This window comes from Amaranthus tricolor, chromosome 5 (assembly GCF_026212465.1).
Source record: "Amaranthus tricolor cultivar Red isolate AtriRed21 chromosome 5, ASM2621246v1, whole genome shotgun sequence".
Taxonomy (NCBI): domain Eukaryota; kingdom Viridiplantae; phylum Streptophyta; class Magnoliopsida; order Caryophyllales; family Amaranthaceae; genus Amaranthus; species Amaranthus tricolor.
The window spans coordinates 19,375,322-19,395,888 of record NC_080051.1 but is presented as its reverse complement, the minus strand read 5'-3'; the positions used below and the strand labels follow the sequence as shown (position 1 = coordinate 19,395,888).

The window sequence follows — 20,567 nt, the reverse complement described above, 5'->3', positions numbered from 1 at the left end:
CTGCATTTGGTGTCTATTCAATTCACAGGTTACGGTTTAAATTTCCTTAAATTTTCAGTGCTATTTTGATTTTTATAGTTCATTGAAGTTGAGAGCTCAGAACTAGGTTTTTATTCTGAAAATGTGATTCATCGCATTTATTAGTCTTTACGGTCTTATCTGATCTGAACAAATCTGATCTGATTTGGTCAGATTTAATCTATATCAATAAGAATAAGTAATAAGTTCAAAAAATAAGTCGAAGAAAACATGTTTTAAATAAGTTTTACTGATAATTTTGTTATTTATTTTATTTATTTATTTTGATTATAATTTTTTTTATATTACCGAACATTATACCATTGCTATAAAACAATGATTTAAGAGTCATATAATCATACCATATTTTAAAGCAGTAGAAAATTTAAACACGTGTCACTGCGACAAAGAAAAGTTTTTTCTTCCGATTCTACTACTTATTTTGATTAGAATGTTTTTTTATTTTTTATATTACTGAGAATTATACCCTTATTATAAAACAATCATTTAAAAATCATATAATAACTTAATTAAATGTATAAAATTAATATTTTTTTATTTAAATAATTAATAAATGGTGCTTGGCACGAAACCCGTTAGCATTAAAGCGGGTTCAAGTTCTTTTCTCGACTCCTTCCTCAAACGGGTAAAACCATTATCGTTTAAAATTCGTGACTCGTGACTCGTGACTCGTGAGCTCCTCACATTATCGTTTAAAATTCCCGGCATCCAACTTCGAGGAACCTTGTTAACGTCAGACGGGTAAAACCATTTACCGGCTTGTATTCGTTCCGCAATCACCAAAGCATTCTGCATTTGGTGTCTATTCTGAAATTCACAGGTTAGGGTTTAAATTTCTTCAAAATTTTCAGTGCTATTTTGGTTTTTATAGTTCGATTGAAGTTGAGAGCTCAGAACTAGGTTTTATTTCGAAAATGTGATTCATCACAATTATTTTTTGTAAGATTTGCTTGTCAGCTTGAACTGGAAATATGAATTTTTGCAAATAAATAAAGTATCATGAATGAATTAGAAATGTTTGAATGATTCTAAGTGAATAGGATTGTAATAACGGTAGGTCAAATTGATTAAGATGATAACGTAGGAGTAATTGTATTAAGAGGCTCAATTGATTAATTATCTTTGATTGCCAGTCGACAGATAGTGAGATTTTTGTAAAAAATCCTGCTATGTACCTTTTTGTTTAGTTTTTAATTTCTTTCTCAAAACATTACTTCACCGTATCACCAAAGATTTCACACGACATTCTGCGCGTTCGAAGAACAAGAGTGGTGGTTTTAGCATTCTCCACTTCGTTCAAGCATCTCCTGCTTTCATGTTGTTTCTTTGGCTCGTTCAATCATGCCCCATGCTTGCCTGAGCATATTTCAAGCCTACTTTGAATTCCCTTAGAGTCAGAGGCAAATTTACTGTGATGTCAGTGAGGTGTGATGTCATTGAAGTCAATTGACATCAATTAAATCCAAAATAAAATCAATAATTACTTGTAAATATATCCTATATGAGTTATTACATTGCATTCCACTGATCTGAGTTGAAACCCATCATGCACCATTTTTTTCTTTTTTCTTTTTTTTTTTTAATTTTCCATTTTGAAACCAATGAATACCCCCATGGCCCAAACATACTGCTACTGCCTGTCTGCCTCCCAAAATTAAACAGATCTGTGACAGAACCCCTCACACCTCAATTGCCTGAACCTTGACGCCACTCCACTCGCCAGGCGCCACGTCGTCACCAGTGACCAGCCCACCACCGGCTCTCTTCTCCATTATTAGTCTATTCCTCTTCTTCTCTAAGGTGTTATGTTCTGACTTCTGTACTTATCTTGAGTTTTTAAGTTATTTTTTCTTTTTATTTGCAGTTATTGTCCTTTGATGTTGAAATTAATCATTTTAATTTTACTAAGTCATTTCTAAGGTTGGAATGGTGTATCTATGGTGTCGTTGAATTTTTTTTCCAGATTTTTGAACTTTGATTAATCTACCAACTAGGGTTGTTAATTTTGGGGTTTTTGAATCGGGTAAATTTGTTGGCATGAAGATTTATACTGGATTTGATGATATTGATGTTAAAACTAGGGTTGTTGAATTGGGTAAATCAATTGTCATTTGATGTTAAAATTAGGATTGTTGATACTGATTAATATATACTCCGTGCTGCTATTTGTTGGGAAGTCGATGATAGTTATTAGTGCCAGTGCAAGATTAAGATTAAGGACTATGGAAGTTCTCATCTCAATGATTCATGATTGTGTTGTAGATTTGCAAATGGATCCGCGTGGGCATTTGCCTTAATTTATTCAATGGTGACTGTAATTTTTTTATTTTTAGTATTGACATCACTTGTTTTTAGGATCCGCCACTGCTTAGAGCCTATGCCCATACATGAGTTAAACTCGACATAAGGCATCATATAACAATTTAGAATTGCTCGTCCATGACCATGAGTCATGACACGAAAAATGGTATAATCTTGAGTGAAGGTTTTGTGGGTACTAGAAGAAATGAAGACCAGATCACATAGGAGTCTTTTGGTGTAGGGAAAGCAAATATATTGTATGGAAATGGTTAATGAAGGAAGAGCGTAAGGTTAAGTGTCATTGTTATTACTTGTTTGGTATAAGGATAGAAAGTGAATCACTTAGAATCATTTTCTTATTTTTTGGTACGAACATTAAAATGTTTCACTTAATTTATTTCGGAAAAATAAATTTTGCATCATGAAAGACAAAAGAATCAGAAAATTGAGTTTTTTTACGTAGAAACTTTGGAAACTTGGAGCATTTGAAGACGAATGAAATAAGACCAAAACAATGGGGAATGATTTCAAATTTTAGCCAATATCAAACATTTGATTTAAGATTGTCTCCAACTAAATAAGCTTTTTTCACCTTGCTATTAAAATTGCATACAATTCATTTGACCATCCCATTACATTTGATGACTTCATATCATGTGGCTCCCATCTTGCTTCCGCTTGGTTGGGAAAGTCAAATGCATGCAATCTTATACTTGTAAAATTGGAGAAGTTGTTTCCGATTGACTGGTTGTCCACCTTTAATTTGAAATTGCTTAAATATTTAATTAAAGAGGAAAATAAATAAAGACAAACAATGAAATTCACCTATGCTCTTGTCATTTTTGAGACATTGGTAATTTCATCTGAATGTTAAAAGGGCAAGGAAGGCTGAGGAGAGAGAAATAAGACGGTAACAAATCTTGTTATCACTCCCAGAAACAAAAACACACTTGAAGGATTTAGTCAACTCAAAGTAATGGATTGGGTCATCGGATGTGCCCCACTAAAGTCATAAGCGAAAATCATTTCTTCATATGTTTTTAAGCCTTAAATTCCATGTGACGTTGAATCATAAATTTTGTAAGGACATGGGTTTATTTGATAATTGCAAAACTAAAAAAGAAAAACCCTTAAATGGAAATGATGCGGTTTGTTTTGAGGGTTGAGCTTTATTTACCCCAATTTGTAAGATATTACCCATTCTTGAATAAAATGGGCAGCTGATCACTTGAAAGAAATTTTTCCTTGGACTCTTTATCACATAATCAATACTTATTGATATATTGTGGTGTAAAGGTTTGATAAACCTGTTGGCATGTACTTAAGTAGACGCCACAAGACTTATCATTAAATTTGTTTCGAATAACATTGCAAAACAAGTAGTTTGCTCTAGTCATATGAATTTTAGATAAGAGGCAAAACATGTAGATCCATCAGGAGTGGGGATAAGACAAGGTTTAGAAAGGAAAGCTTTGAAAGTAAATAAGGGAAATAGGAAGAAAAGATATAAAACTTTTTTACCGATGTGTCCAGAATCTTTTGGGATTAAGGCTCCGACATTTTTGTTGTTGTGTGTGTGTGTGTCCTTGAAGAGGCTATATTGGACTTGATATTCAAACTTATATTTGCCACAAACTATAAGCTATGCTCTTCGAGGGACTTGATTAATTTCTAGTTTATGTGATGAGTTTTATATGGAATATAGATATGCTTTGCTGAACTTTGGAAATCTCACAGGTTATTTGGCTGTGAATTCTGATTGAATATCTGAAAAATGGAGTTTACAGATGCTTATAAGCAAACTGGTCCTTGCTGCTTTTCTCCCAATGCTCGCTACCTCGCTGCTGCAGCTGATTATCGTCTGGTGATTCGCGATACTTTGTCATTTAAGGTGCCATAGCTGTGTCAAATTTTATATCTTTTTCTCCATTTTAATATAAAACTTTTCTGGACTTATAGACCTTTGTTCCTTGCCCTAATTTATTGGTTTGTTTGCATAGATTCTTAGTATAAATTTTTTATTGAATAGTAAGCTATATGAATTACCTGGATACTTTAAATTTGTTTCACTATTTATCATTATTGCTTTAATCAACAGCTTAAATTGTTTGATCGTTTACTTTCCCCCCTTGGTATGTACCATATGAAGCATGCTTTCATTAGATGTGAACCTTGATGGATTGATCTTGATTGTTTCCTCAGAGTACCTGTGAGAAAACTGAAAGAATTTCCAGAGCTATATCAATACATTCTTTCATCTTGAATTTTTTCCGTAGAGTACATGCTTTCATCAGCCATTGTTTTTTCACTATAGAGTTCACAAATTACGAATCTAAAATCCGGCATTTGGAAGCATCCGTAACTTTCTTGTATAAATTCCATAGCCATAGATGTTGATTTGCATATGCTAATATGATGTGGCCACTGAACCGTGTCAATACGGACATAAGACACGTGTCAAACACTTTACAAGAACTTAAAATTTAATTTTTAAATTGTTTAATTTTTAAATGTATAATATAAGTGATTCATACTATTCTATGTTTTACATAAAGAGACTATGCACACACACATGTATACATACACTTTTACCTATACACTCATATATTATATATTTACACACACATGTAAGTGTATATATATATATATGTGTGTGTGTGTGTGTGAGCGCGTGTGTATATGTATGTGTGTGTGCGGTTGGGTGGGTGGATAGTATAGGAAGAAGTTTAGGTGAGAATCAAGCTTATATGAGAATTGTGAAACCATGTTACTTTCAAGAAAAAATTCCAAAAAAAGAAAAAAGAGAAAACCTGACAAAAAGTGTTACATTTTACTTATAAATGTGTTACTTTTTGGCAAAAAGTGTTACATTCCTGACATATTTTTTCCCAAAATAGAAATTTTGGAAAAAAACCAACGAACGTGTCAAAAAAAGTGTTACTTTTTACACAAAAAGGTGTTACCTTTGGCAGAAAAATGTTGCTCTCTAGAAAAGATATTTTTTTCCTAAAAAAATCTTGAAAACAAAATTAACTAATTAACAAATAAAGCATTGCTTTTTACACAAAAGGTATTCCTTTTTTGACAAAAAATTACTTTTAAGTGATTATCGTTCTCATGGTTCTCTTATAAGCTCGGTTCTCACCGGAAATGGACCATATATATATATATATATATATATATATATATATAGTTGTGTTCGTGTTTGCACCCAAACTCCAAATGTCTTGTCCCAATACTTTAGGCATTCATGAGTATGACTCTTTGATTAACGTCTAACACCGACACTTGGATCTGTGTCCCAGTACATGGAATAAAAACTTCCCCGTTATGTTACGTAACGCCCGTTATACAACCTGCTTGAAAGTTGCTGCGACGTTATATCCCGTTATATAACGGTTCACGAAATTTCACGGTCAAAACACCGCGTTGACCGTTATATAACGTGTAACGCCCGTTATTTTACCGTTATCACGATATTTCACCGTTACAACGTTATTTGTCTTCCCGTTAAAATTTTATTAATACCCTTTAACTTTAATTATTACGAGTACTTAATTTATAGTTACTCATAATTTTAGTTGATAAACAAAATGATTAACTAATAACTAATAAGTTAATCAATTATACACTAAAAGAATCAAATATTGCAATTATAATAGCTAGTTGCATATTATTGCATAATAATAGTAGTTCAACAACAAAAATGCAATTATAACTTCAAAATCCCATATGTGATTTTTTTTCCAAAAACCACACCGCGTCGGCCGCGATTCACGTTATTTCTCCGCTATAGCCGTTTTTCGTGACACCGCGACCGTTTCCGCTAACGCATCCGCGACCGCTATTTACCATGTTCAAGTAACATGAAAATCTAAAGCTATGTTCCAGTTTTCCTTTTTTGTGAACATCAAGACACATTGAACTTTACCTTCTATCGGGAAATTACTTTCCTCCATTTTTGACTTCAAGGCACCCACATCTATGGAGTCAAATTCTGACTGCCATACATATCAATAAAAATTTAAAAACCTGCATTATTGATGTATTATGTTTAAATTTCATTTTCTTTTTGATGATAAATGCAACATTTCAGTCATGTCCTTGAAGACTCTTGCTTAAACCCTTGATCTTTTTCCTTTTACGACTCAGAAAGTAATAGTTAATTAATATTATCAATTATAGTCAAGTCTTTGGCTCAAACATAAAAAAAATGTTGCATGTCTTAATATTGGGATTTGGAAGAATATATAATAAAGGCCTTTTATCATAATATTTAAGGATCCTCTCTGTTAATGTATTACATTGTGTATATAAAAGGATGTACATATATAGACTATTATATTATTTTAAGATGGCTTCTCAAGTTCTTTGATTGGTGTTGTCACCTTGTGGATTCTAGCTTCTGAAAGTTGAATACGGTAATGATTACATTTCCTTTGTTTTTCCACCATCTACACTGTGCGCTATTCTATTATAAAAAGATATCTGATGTTTAATTGAAAATATGATCAATCTACAGTTACAGGGTGGGCATAAGGCTTTTATTAGTTTTCCAATCTGTTTTTCATGCTCTGCCATCCAATTAATATGGAATCTTATTATACTCTGTACAGGTGGTACAGTTATTTTCATGCTTAGATAAGATAAGCTACATTCAGTGGGCTCATGATTCTGAATATATACTTTGTGGTCTCTATAAGAGACCAATTATACAAGTATGGTCTATAGCTCAACCGGAGTGGACATGTAAAATAGATGAAGGTCCTGCTGGTATTGCTTATGCTAGATGGAGCCCTGATAGTCGTCACATACTTACTACTTCAGACTTTCAGTTAAGGCTGACAGTTTGGTCGCTGCTTAACACTGCTTGTGTACATGTAAAATGGCCAAAGCATCCAGTTAAGGGGGTTTCATTTACCCGAGATGGAAAGTTTGCTGCAGTATGCACAAGACGCGATTGTAAGGACTACATTAATCTGCTGTCGAGTGATTCATGGGAGATAATGGGTGCTTTTGCTGTTGACACTTTGGATCTGGCTGATATAGAGTGGTCACCTGATGATAGTGCTATTGTTGTCTGGGATTCAATGCTAGAGTACAAGGTACCTGGATCCTGCATTGCATACATTAGGTTTTCAAGCTATGCCAATTAATCATCCAACTTTGTTTTTTCTTTTCTCCCCATATTCATTCTACAAGTCTTGCATTATTAATTTCTTTTCTAGCTTTATCAGTGCATTCTTTTTGAGTTTATATAAAAATTCTTCATGCGTGTCTCCTAGTTCTTGCGTTTTCTTTTATTATTTTTATTGTTTGTGTTAAATTTTAAAATACTTTCTTGAAAAGAAGCTGAGGAGGTTTCACACGTAAACATATTAAAGGTCTAAATATAAAACAATGTATTTTGAGAAAGCTCTTTATAGGATTTGTGTGATTGTCATAGTAAGCTCCATACGTAATTCTTGGATGAGGAAAGCTGAATGTCTAAGCTATAGTTTTATATGTTAGTTAAGTTATCTAAATGAACACAATAGTAAGTCTTGGCAACAGTGTAATATTGTTTAGACCTTTTAAACATAACTCTACCATGAAACTAGGCTGTACAGCGTAAAGTGTAAATGATGCACATTGCCGGTAGATGTGATATTGTGACCATTATCTAGCCCTGCTAGCATTCTATAATTACGAGTGTTCTGTCTAGTTAACAACTATTACTAAGTCGATCCCTTTTTTGGTTTATAAAAGAATTTCTTACCAAAAGTTCAAGAACAAGAATTCCCAACCAAAACTGAGGATGAAGCTGAACAACAATACATACCAAAACAAAAGAAAACAGAAAGCTAAGCCAAAACCACTTTATGTAGCACAAATATGTAAACACTAATTACAAAGTAGCAAGCCAACAACGATCATGATCAGAGACTTCCTTTAAAAAGAGCTCCAATCTACCTCAAACTCAATGCTGAATTTGTTTAATAATCCAGGGAATAGCAAAAACATGATCATTCCACAATGCATTTCATCTAGCTTTCCAAATCCAGTAGAGCAAACTACAAAAAGACACAAAACTGACTTTCCATTTTAATTTTGACACTTTTGGCTCTCCTTAACCGAGTAGCACAAATTCAGGCATTTGGAATCCTTACATCTGAGACTAAGCCATTTAAAGAGCTCTACAAAACTCCTGACTCAATGGGCATTTGGAAAACAGGTGCTCTAAAGACTCCTCAGCAACATTACAAAGAAAGCTAGATTTGTCATCAATAAAACCCATGGAGATCAGCCTATCCTTGGTCTTTAACCTCAAGAAAACAAAGCCCAGCAATGAATCTGTGTATAGGAAGAGAGAGCCTCTCCCAAACAATGAAACCCATGGAACAGTAAGCCCACAGGGTGTTATATTGTTTTAAGTTTATAACCTCAGTCCTCATTTATAGAGTGTGGCAGAGAACAGTTCCTATGCATCAGTGAAGATGTAAGAATAATTTTTCTCTTGCAATGATGCTTCGCCACCCAACTAGCAGCATGAGGAGCTCAATCCTTACATCACACTGCTTGTATCACCCACTCATTATACCAGTAACTTCAAATAAAGGAATGCGTCTTCATCTGGAGGGAGCTTAAGTCGTATTTTGTTAGGATATTCTGCAAGGTAGACCTATTGTGGTAATTGAAGTGATAGAATTGTCAATATTCAGATGTGCCTTCTGAGGTATCTTGTTAGCAAATAGAAGCACCTTCTTATTTTTTGAGTGCAACATTTCCCACGTTGGTATCTTATTAAGTTTGACATTGCTACATTTGGTAAGTATTTGCCAATTGCCCTTTCTTCCATCTCTCATCTCGACTACTAACATCTTGTGACCACTTCATTTTTAATTTTTCTTTCTAAAGCAAGGTAGAAACTGGAAAGTCTACACTCACTTTCTTACTTTTCTTATTTTGTGTGGTTCAAAGAAATGTTACACCAAAAAGAAAAAAAAGGGAGGAAGTATATCATAACCAATGTACTGAACATGTCTAATCTAAATTCCAAAGATAACAAGTACTGAACATGTCATTATTTATGTACTTGAAGGTAATTGCCTGAATGAGTTTTTCACAATTGTATCACTGTGTAAAGGTCTTGATATACACTCCTGATGGACGGTGTCTATTGAAGTATCAAGCATATGAAAGTGGCTTGGGTGTAAAGAGTGTTTCTTGGTCTCCTTGTGGTCAATTTCTTGCTATTGGAAGTTATGATCAGATGTTGCGCGTTATAAATCGTCTAACTTGGAAAGCTTTTGCTGAATTTATGCACTTACCCAATGTTCGTGGTTCCTCTTATGCAGTTGTCTTTAAGGTTGTTTCTTTCACTGTCTCTTTCCATCCATTATCTGATGGTTTTGGGATGATAAAGCCATTGGATTTTCTTTTTACTGTGTTCCTGCATGTCTCAGGAGGAAGATGAGCAGCCTCAGCTTGATATTGCAGGGTTGTGTTTGAGTGATGATCCTTATGACAACAATTTCGGTAAGTTCCTATTACTCGATACATTTAATCAAGAAATCAATCAACCCATAACAATCCTAGCAAAATGGTAACAATAACTTAAATTGAGGAAATTTCTAATTTAACCCCGATGTACATGTAAAGTTCCTACATAATCAGAAAACCCAATTGCTACTTTACTGAAAGTATAAAAATCATTAACGCTAATAAATCAAATCTCGATTGTTGGATTTAGAATTAATTCTTTTTTATGTGAACTGTTGCTTACAATTAACTAATAAGATGCAATTGCCGATTCATATAAAAGAGAAGCAAGATTATGAAACATGCTAAAAAAAAAGATTATGAAACATGCTAAGTGTTGCTACGCATATTGTTGGTTTCTATGAATTATGCGTAAAATAGTTATATTTGAGAAAAAATGAAGGCGTGCCCAGATGGTTGAAAGGCGAAGATGAACTTTTTAACCTTCATAGTTTGAATTAGAGAGGTAAGAGACTCAAATTGAGAAAAAAACTTTTATAACAATTCACTAAGTTATGGCTTGACATAGCCATTATAGCCTAGGTGAATTAGTGACTTTACATTAATTTATTTATACTATCATGTAAAACCAAAATTAAGAACAATCACAATGTTATAACTTAGAAACCAACAACAAAAATGCAATGTCACTGATAGTCAAAATATTTTATATGTTTATTCTAATTAGCTAGTAGTCTAGTACACTTCATTTTATTTTTATGTTATTTCCTAAGATATTACCTATTGTAAATAGTTATTACTCATATATCTTTTTGAATTTGCAACATAATGAAAATCGAAATAAGACCCGTTTAGATGTTGTGGACGAAGGGAGTATAACCTAAGCTAAAGTATTATTATTATTATTATTATTCTTAAGCTATGTTGAAGTATATTAATGTTAAGTATAAACTTATAGATACATATATTGAATTTTGGACTTATTGATTATCTAGATAGTATTTCATTTGTTGATTTACATCCTTTAAAATTTTGCCCAAGTTTCGCCAGTGAACATAATAACACTAAGTATGATTAATTAACCATTAACGAAGATCAACACTTATTGAACAAAATTAAATATTAATCACCTAACTAACTAAACTAAGCATGAATGTCAACTCAAATATAGAATCCTATAAGTAGGGGTTTAAGTTCGGTTTTTGATTTGGTTTTAATACCAAACCAAATCAAACTAAATAAAATTTAGTTTTTAATTTTTGAATTCAAATCCGGACCTAAATTTTACTAAACTAAACCAAACCAAGCCGCATTACACTCTGAATGCCATTAAACCATCCTCATCATCATTCCGTTATCTCAATGCTATTAGATGGCTCCTACATGGGGAGGGCTTTGTGGGTATCAGATGTATGCAACCTTAACTTTGATAGTGATAACAAAGAGGTTGCTCTTTATTGACCTCTTTATTGACCCTTAGTAGCAAACATCATTCGTATATTCACAAAAACAAAACTTTATATGAATTGATGAGCCATTTTAATAAAGTCTGTTGTAATTCGAAACCAAAGAACTATAAGTTTTTGGCCCCATTGAAATCCAAATCAAATCATAAAACTAAATCAGCTCTACCAAAAAGTATTGAAAAAAAATGTACCAATTAAGTAAATCTCATATAAATGGTCAAATATTTACAACAATAATAATGCTAGAGCCTTAATTCCAAAAGATTGGGTCGACTACATAAACCAATATATCAACTTTAATGGTTGTCCACATGGATTTCTCTTCTCCATTCATTTTGATTTTCTATTATCTCAAAGTTGTAAGTCTAGATCTTCGTATATTTTTGCACTCTTGTCCTCCAAGTCTTCTTTGGTCTTCCATGCCCTCTTTTTAATTCTCTAGAGCTTCAACTTTCTATTTTTCTGACTGGTTGGCTAACATTCTGCCTTTGCACATGCTTAAACTATTTTAAACAATTCTCTTTCATCTTTTCCTTAATATTTGTAACTCATAAAATTTCTCAAGTTATACCCACTTATCCATCGAAACATTCACATTTCTGCTATTCTCATCTTTGTACTATGATCCTTTTTAAAAGTCCAACATTCTGATCCGTAAAGTAATATCGCTTCAATGGCCGTTTGATAAAACTTGACCTTTAACTTTAAAGGCACACCTCGATCACATAATATTTCAATAGTCGCTCTTTTTTTGCCACCCACACTTTATTCTATGGGTCATATCTTGCTGGATGTCCCCACAATTCTGAAATATGGACTCAAGGTACTTAAAGGAATTTATGTCCTTTTTAGCTTTATAGTTCCTCTCGTTATCACATTCCTGCTAAAATTATACTTAAATGTACTCTATCTTGCTTCGATTTAAGTTAAAATCTCGTGACTCCACCTCTTGTCTCAATCGTTCTAACTTAGCATTAACCCCCCTCCCTGGTCTCATATGCCAAAACAATGTCATCAGCAAACAACATGCACTTAGACACGTCTCCTCATATCGATCGTTTATCTAATCTAGGGCTGAATCTTGATGAATGACAATCATGATTGGTAAATCCTCTGTTGCCCCTTCACATGCCTTGGTCTTAACATTCGTCTTTACTTCTTGATACATATCTTGCACTATATTAATGTATTTCTTGGAAATGCTCTTCTTTGTCATCGCCTACCAAAGTACTTTTCTTGGTACCTTGTCATATGCTTTTTCTAAGTCAATAAAAACTATGTGTAAGTCTTTTTTTTAAGCCTATAGTACTCCATAATTTGTCTTATAAGATGAATTGCTTCTATTATTGATCTCCCTGACATGAATCCAAATTAGTTCTGTGATATGGAGATACATGTCCGCATACATATCTTTATCACTCTTTCACATAAATGATCAAAAATTCGATACACCAAATACTTCAAAGTTCAACATGTCCAAACTAAACCATATTTAAAAGTTAGAAAATTTGTAAATAATTCTTTCAAGTCTCAACTATTGCTCATTGACTCAAAACCCCTAACTATTATTTAACTCTGTATACCCTAAGTGTCGGGATACTTAACCTTGAACACGATGCACATTATTTTCAATCGGTTGTTTTGGGGTATTTTGAGTCAATGCGCAATAGTTGAGGGTATACAAGGTTAAGTATCCCAATACTTGGAGGGTATTGTATACAGGGTTAAATAATAGTTTGGGATATTTTGAGTCAATCAACAATAGTTGAGAGTATTATTTAAAATTTTCTTAAAAGTTTTGGAACTACGCCTTAAATATTTTCTTTCCTTTTGACAAATGCTAGAACCATAAGCACTTTAAAAATGTAAATAATAGAGCTTGCAAGTCTCAATTTAAATTGGTTCTCTTGTAATAAATCTCAAGCTATGATCTTAAATTTGCTGTTGAGAAGTTCCCATGTCAGTCCCTTTGAGATGACTTCTTTGTTATATCTTTTTGCTGTTTGGATCTCACCTTTGTTTTACTAAGCTCTTGGTTTCCTTCTTTGAGGTATTTTCTGAGCAACATTTCATCCAATGCTGACTTCATTTTAGGTTTCCTTCCCGCATCCAACAAACAAATTTGTTTGCTCTATGCTATTTTCCTCACTTTAGTAGATATGGGTTTCTTTAATACAGTGCTAAGTTTATATTCCTTCTGTGAGGCTAATTTCTTATTAGAATAGTTGTGTTTCCTTTATTCACCTCTTCTTTTCAAACTTTCAATCATAATCTATTTCCTTGATTGTTTGTTATTCTTTTTCCTTGATGGGTTAAGAAAGTTTCTTGAGTCCCACAACTCATGATCTTATTTTTTATGAAGCATTGTTAAATATTAAAGCAACGCGATGAGTTTAGAATATCTGTGTTTCCTCATCTTGAAGCCTGCAACCAATTCAATAACACAATTTTCTTGCTATCCGCCAATAAGAAGCGAAAACTTAAGTAGTTTAGTGAGTATCATTGCCTTCTCTCATAACAAAGAGCCTTCTCCATCTTTAGGAGATTTATAGTGTAGGAGCTAAAATAAGGAAAAACAACTAAGAAACAAATAAGCATCAATGGGTTTGAGTAGAAGATGAAGGAATAATAATTGCAGCGTCATATCTTCCTCAATCTTCTTCAAAATCCAACATTTGATGGCATCAAAACTGATAGGCTTATAGCTGAATAGCTTAATTGTCCTTCATCTTGGCATACTTTTTTTAAAAATAAATCTGTTATCATTTAATTTTAATTAAATTTACTTATTCTGGAACCAAGGATTAAGGCTGTCAAAGTCATCCTCTTTCCTAGACCAATCTCATTTTTATGAATTTCTTGTCAAGATTGAAGAACTCAAGATCAAAAAGCAAATCATCTTTACCGATGCTCCCTTGAGGATATGATGTGTTTCGATGTTCATAGTTGATTAGTACTAGATATTAGAAATCTAATTCACTCTCTAAGCTTATAGCTGAGATTCTATTCCACCTGATTTGTGATAGCCCAGAGTCTCAGACCTTCTAATATGGGAAGCCTATCTTTCCTTCCTCTTTATATATCTAAAGCAACAGAACTATTGTATGATCTAGATTGCAAACTTAAAATCCCAAAAAAAGAACCCTGGGAAGACCCTATTAAAGGATGAAGACCAATTGTTTAACCTTCTTTTTCCAAAGTTTTTCTTCCCTTTTTATTGTTTTGTTTTTGGGTTTCAGAGCTTTTGAGGATTGACTTATACATTGATATTTCTTTCTTGAACTTTTGTGCTTTCGATGGACTTATCTTAGTTTTTCATAGAATGAACTTGTTATCTAGAAACTTGATTGGAAGATCTTCCATGTCCCTCATCCCTTCAAGCAGATGGTTGTTGAATTTTGAAAATGAGATTTTCTATGCATGTTTTTGCGAGAATCTGTGTTTGCATTCACATTTAAAGGGTTTCGACTGGAGTCTATTTTGTACTTAGCAAGAGTTAGTACTTTCATTCAGTTCATGTGTCCTTTTCTTGAAACAGATATTTCAGAAAGACAAGTTGGTGTTAGGTATGAAGTGGCCGAATTACCAATTACTTTGCCATTCCAGAAGCCTGCCATGGATAAACCCAACCCCAAGCAAGGCATTGGTAAGTTAATTGTTCCTATTTTGTCCTAGATTACTGAACTAAATATGCATATGCTGAAAAGAGCCTTTAACACGAATCTCATATGTAATGCTTCAGGGTTTTAGATAGCAGACAAAATATATATACATTCACTGTGAAACATTTTGTTGATTCAGAGTTTTCACCTGAATTTCCTTGCTCACTTGCCTTCCTCGATAATGTCCATTATTTCGATGGGTCAAAGTTTTATAATTCTTTTGTTTCAGATTATAATGGACTAAAGTAATATGACTAATTGAATCATGTGCACTTTTTATTTATGTAAACTGCACATGATGCTTCCTACCAAATGTCAATGGGAGAAAATCTCTTAGTTTTCCGGCCCTTCCAAACCTCACCCTAGGTGGGAGCCACTTGATAGCATTAGGGTTATGAAATGGACTTGCCTTTTCCGGTAAGTATTTTGAAGTATTGCCCTGTTGCCAGTTGTAGAATTTTTGTTCTTGTTTTTTATTTACTTAACATAGAAGCCCATATCTGCCAACCATCATCCATGTTTTTAGTATCACAAAAAAAAGTTAAAACAGTATTGATATCTGTCTTGAATCCTTCACCACCAGATTTATCTTTGCGGAATACTTATTCAATCAAGTTGTAATGTTTGTATTTCCAGTCAATCAAGCATTCAACATATCGAATTTTTCATTCAGCAACACCAAGTGCATTGTATGTGAATTGTGAACTGAGCGGCATTATTTATGTGATTTCTGACTTTTTGGCTTTTTGGACATGGCATACTAGAAGTAGACAGATATTGAGAGTAATTTTCTTAGGAAAATGCGAATGAAGGGCTTTTTATATGAGGCTAAAAGTAAAAATATTGAACACTAAATGAAGATTTGTGTACTGCAAAGGTGGTTCCTGTGGTGGAACAAAGGGGGGGTGGGGGGTGATGGGTGTTTGTGAGGGATGGGTGTAGCTAACTAGCTCTACAACACTAACATTGCACAGAAATATGGATAATGTACTAGTTATGCAGGAATATATATATATATATATATATGTATATATTGGTTCTCATATAAGGATGGTTCTCACTAGAACTTCTTCCTATATATATATATATATATATATATATATATATATATATATATGAAGAAGTTTGGTGAGAACCATCCTTATATGAGAACCGTAAGAATCAATCTGTTTGACAAAAAAATATTACTTTTTTATTAAAAGGTTACTTTTAGGCAACAAAGTGTTACTTTTTTTTTAAAAAAAAAGATGATACTTTTAGGCCAAAAAGTGTTACTTTAAGAAAAAATTTCTGAAAAAAACTTACAATAAGGTGTTACTTTTATTATAAAAAGGTGTTACGTTTCGAAGAAATGTGTTACTTTGTATTTATATTTTTTTTTCTTCTGAAAGTAAACCTTTTGTTATAAGTACCATATTTTTTTAAAAACAAAAGTAATATTTTTTTTTTCAAAAGTAACACTTTTTCTATGAAAAAGTAACACATTTTTTTTGAAGAGATTGGTTCTCATGGTCAGTGACGGATCCAGGGTTCAGAGCCTCATGGGGCACCAACAAATAGACGAAATTTCACAAGAGTTTGGTTTGTAAACTTAACTAAAATATTTTTTATTTCTGCAAAATGACTTATAAAATACAATAAACAAAATCAAAGTAAAATATATAAAGTAACGAACGAACTATAATTGTTCAAATTTTCATTTGGAAACTCATTTGAATAAAATTTAGCAAGGTTCAACAATTATTTGTATTAAAAGAAAAGTTGAGAATCCATCACCAGGACTAAAACAAGCCATATAAATAAGCAAATTTTTTATTTTCTCACTAAATCAATTTTCAAGGTCATGTAATTGTAGATCAATCACACTTAGAAAAATCATAACATAAAAGTTGAGGAAAACCCATATTAATTACATCAAAATATAAAAAATCACCAAATAAACCATTAAAGCCTTTTCAATTCGAAGACTGAAACTTGGAAAACAAAAACTCATAAAAATAGAACCTTGAAGAACACTTAAGCGTCTTTTCAAGATTTTTCAACCAAGTAGGATCATCATCAACAACCAACACCCTCAAACTAGCAGTAAATGTCTCACTTCTTGATGATGAAAACTCATTTTCCATTACCATTTTTAACAAAGTTTAAGAGGAGAAATCACAGTTGTAAGCTCTAAAACGTATGAAAACCCTCTGATTTTTAGGGAAACTCACTGACAGGCAATGACACAGCGAAACAGCGGATCACTGCTGCTGGCAAGGGGTGGGCAGTCGGCAGCAGTGGCAGTGGCTGGGTTTTTTAGGGTTTTATGTTTTACAAAGAGAAGGGAGAAAGGAGTAGGGAGAAGGGAGAAGAGAGAATTTTAAAATTCTGAAACAGTGAAATGTCATGCTTTCCCTCCAGCCTTGAATTCTGATTTTTTTTTACTTTTTTTTAAAATTTACCCTGGAGCACGTGCTAGGGTGTGCCCAAGAGTAGATCCGCCCCTGCTCACGATTCTCATATAAGCTTGGTTCTCACTGTAACTTGACCCTATATATATATCTATATATATATATATATGGGAAGGATCAGGTGAAAACTGAAAACAAGACTGAGATATACATATTGTAGCAAAAGGTGTACGGAGTACATACTATCTTATACGGTGTACATATTTTTATTTAAGAAACATTTCATATTATTTACAGAAATGCCATCTGAATATATATACCTTTTAAGCATGTATGTACACCTTTTAGAAAATGTCCAATTATTTACAAAATTGCCACCAAAATAAGTACCCCATATATATATATATATATATATATATATATATATATATATATATATATATATATATATATATATATATATATATAATGTATTACATAAAAGGAAATGTGAGCTATTTGAGCTGCTAAGGCTCCATTGTGAACTAACACATTACAATTATCAACATACCTTCTTCATTCCCCCATCCTTCGATTATACACTACTTGAGCATAACAAAAAGATTCTCTTCTAACAAACTACTAGATAAACAAACTTAATGTTGAATGTACATTCCAAGTCCCATATTGAAAAAATTAGAAAGTGTTGACAAACATATAAGTGATCCAACTCCAAATTAGTACGAGACCTTTTGGAAAAGTTCCTGGTTAACACATTTATGCGGGTAGGCCCAAAGTGGATAATAATGGGTCCAATACTTAAGAGTGAGGTTGTTTTGTTAAATAATGGCTATTTTATAACCCTTTTGAGCTAAACGTTTAGTGAAATCCCATTACGTAACATGTGATATATAATCATGGGGTTAACAATCATTTTTTGAGGGGTTATTCTTACATATTAGCCATTATAATCATTTTTGTAATATGTTTATGTTGTAAAAAACTTGAGTTCCTATGATAAAATGAATATTTTTCAAGCTAACATTTTGCATTGCGATGTCGGCAAAATGATTCGTAACCACGAGGTCAATTGCGACGAATCTGCAATTTTTTTCTATGTTTAAGCTCTGATTACAAATAAATGCTATTCTAGGGGCATGTTTGTATCTAGGGTAAATATTTAAGGGGAAATAAAAGTCGAACTATACATATGAAGGTAAGTAAAGGTTAATATGAAAGGGGAGATGAAAAAGACAAACTATAATGGTATGAGGAAGATGAAGGAGAATGAAAATGATCACACTAGGGTTAATATGAAAGGGGATAGGAAAAAATTTCGCCAATATCACACTAGGGTAAATATTTACCCAAAATGAAGGGACTAATTTTTCTATTTCTTCTTCTGCATCACTTTATAATTATTTCTTACCTATGACAACAACAATATTCTCTTAATTTTCTACTCCAATAATCTTGTTTTCTTAGTTTGACTTTTATTTCCCCTATAAACATGTACCCCAATACAAGCATGACCTAGAAGCTTATTGCATAAGTTTGACTATGCTGCCCGTTGCCCTTTGCTTTGCTTGAGCCTGAGGCTTGCTTCTTGCATAACAATCTGTTACACTGATTTATTCGTGATCTTGTCATAAAATCCTAAACTATGTAATAGCTTTTAAGAAGTATATTTAATTATATGCAATCGTAAGACCTAAATTGTTATGTGGCTATATATATGGAGCGGCATCTATCACATAGATAAAGATTGAAAAAAATATTGGACTGTTAATGTTAAAGGACCATTCACTTTCCCATGAATACTCATTTTCTCAACTGGAAAAAAGAAATAAAATTATATCATATAGTGTGGTTTGCAATTCTTAGTATCATACTTGTTTCAGGTCTTATGGCTTGGAGCAGCGATAGCCAGTATATTTATTCACGTGATGATACCATGCCAACTACTCTATGGATATGGGATATGCAGCGCCTTCAACTAGCTGCTATATTGCTGCAAAAGGACTCTATCAAAGCTGCATCTTGGAATCCAACATCTTGTCGCCTTGCTTTTTGCACAGGAAGCTCTCATTTATACATCTGGACCCCCTCTGGTGCGTATTGCGTAAACATTCCCCTGCCACATTTCACTATAGTTGATTTGAAGTGGAATTCAGATGGGACCTGTTTGCTTCTCAAAGATAAAGAATCGTTTTGTTGTGCTGCTGTGCCCACTTTGGAGGAATCTAGTGATTATAGCTCAGATGACTGATTCATTATCTTGATGATTGGTTAATGACTAAAAGATGTTGGAAAAGTAGGATTCTGTAATTAAAGTGTCAGTCTAAAAGCTCTCAAGATTCTCTCAGCTGTTGGTTGAGCTCAAGGTTTAAATGTAAACTATATTTTGATCATGCAGTGCATGTCCATGTGTATGCAAGATTAGTTAACGGCGCAATTGTCTTGTACTCGGCTTGGGTGAAGTGTTAAGGAGCTTAGATGCTCAAGCAAATGCTGGTGGTGTTTTCCATGACGAGGAGTTTGCCGGGGTTTTAGTGATGAATTGACCTTTCTTGTTTGCGGTGACGAAGATGGCAGTCTGTAAAAATCTTGTTGCTAGTCTAATTACTATTCAAGATGTGATGCATCTTTGGATAATTGTATAAGAAACAAATGTTGAAGCGCTTAACTTTGCTTAGTTTGTTTCTCAACAATGATATTCAGTAAATAGGAAACAACTATCTCTTCTGTTTCAAATTGTGTAAGCTTTGTCTATTATGTTGATTTGCTATGTTCCAAAATGTGTAAGCTTTGTCTAAGACATTGATCTCCAAGGTTTTGCGATGGATTTTTATGCTTTTGTTTTTGTAACGCTCTTGTATATTTGGGTTATTGGGTGTTTATTTGTTTGTACTCTGTATTTTGTATAGTCTTTGTGAATTTCAACAATTGAATCGTACATTTAGAATGCTATGTTTGGACAGAAAGAAATGGAGGAAAATACAGGGATAACATTTTCTTTATTTGAATTCCTATAGGGGAAGAGGGAAACGAAGAAAAGAAAACTGGAACTAATTCACATTTTAGAGTAAAAATTAATTCTTCTAACGTTGAAAATATTTGAAAGGAAAATATATCAACCTTTTCTCCTCTCCCTTGATCTTCTCCTCCCCTTTTCTTTCTTTTGGTCCAATTAAAAATCTTATCCAAATATAATGTACAAAAATGGTGGATATCGAATTACCAAG

At 33.0% G+C, this 20,567-nt stretch overlaps 1 protein-coding gene across 2 annotated transcripts; it reads left to right on the top strand.

Moving 5' to 3' along the window:
- Nucleotides 1-503: 503 nt before the first annotated feature.
- Nucleotides 504-20,127, top strand: LOC130812778 (uncharacterized). Of its 2 annotated transcripts, none has more exons than XM_057678371.1 (7): nucleotides 504-859; nucleotides 4,078-4,231; nucleotides 6,957-7,445; nucleotides 9,467-9,688; nucleotides 9,786-9,858; nucleotides 14,827-14,934; nucleotides 19,224-20,127. In XM_057678371.1, the coding sequence occupies exons 2-7, from the start codon at nucleotides 4,115-4,117 to the stop codon at nucleotides 19,589-19,591; spliced, it is 1,377 nt and encodes a 458-aa protein (XP_057534354.1). In that variant the 5' UTR covers nucleotides 504-859; nucleotides 4,078-4,114; the 3' UTR covers nucleotides 19,592-20,127. The 2 variants fall into 2 exon arrangements, with proteins under 2 accessions (XP_057534354.1, XP_057534355.1); XM_057678372.1 differs by lacking the exon at nucleotides 504-859 and adding an exon at nucleotides 959-1,839.
- Nucleotides 20,128-20,567: the final 440 nt, after the last annotated feature.

What these genes read in the sequence shown, in the direction of transcription:
- LOC130812778 (XM_057678371.1), top strand. Translation starts at nt 4,115, where the DNA reads ATGGAGTTTACAGATGCTTATAAGCAAACTGGTCCTTGCTGCTTTTCT. An exon ending in ATTCAATGCTAGAGTACAAG is followed by an intron (nt 7,446 to 9,466) that starts GTACCTGGATCC and finishes CACTGTGTAAAG; the next exon opens with GTCTTGATATACACTCCTGA. An exon ending in TCCTTATGACAACAATTTCG is followed by an intron (nt 9,859 to 14,826) that starts GTAAGTTCCTAT and finishes TTCTTGAAACAG; the next exon opens with ATATTTCAGAAAGACAAGTT.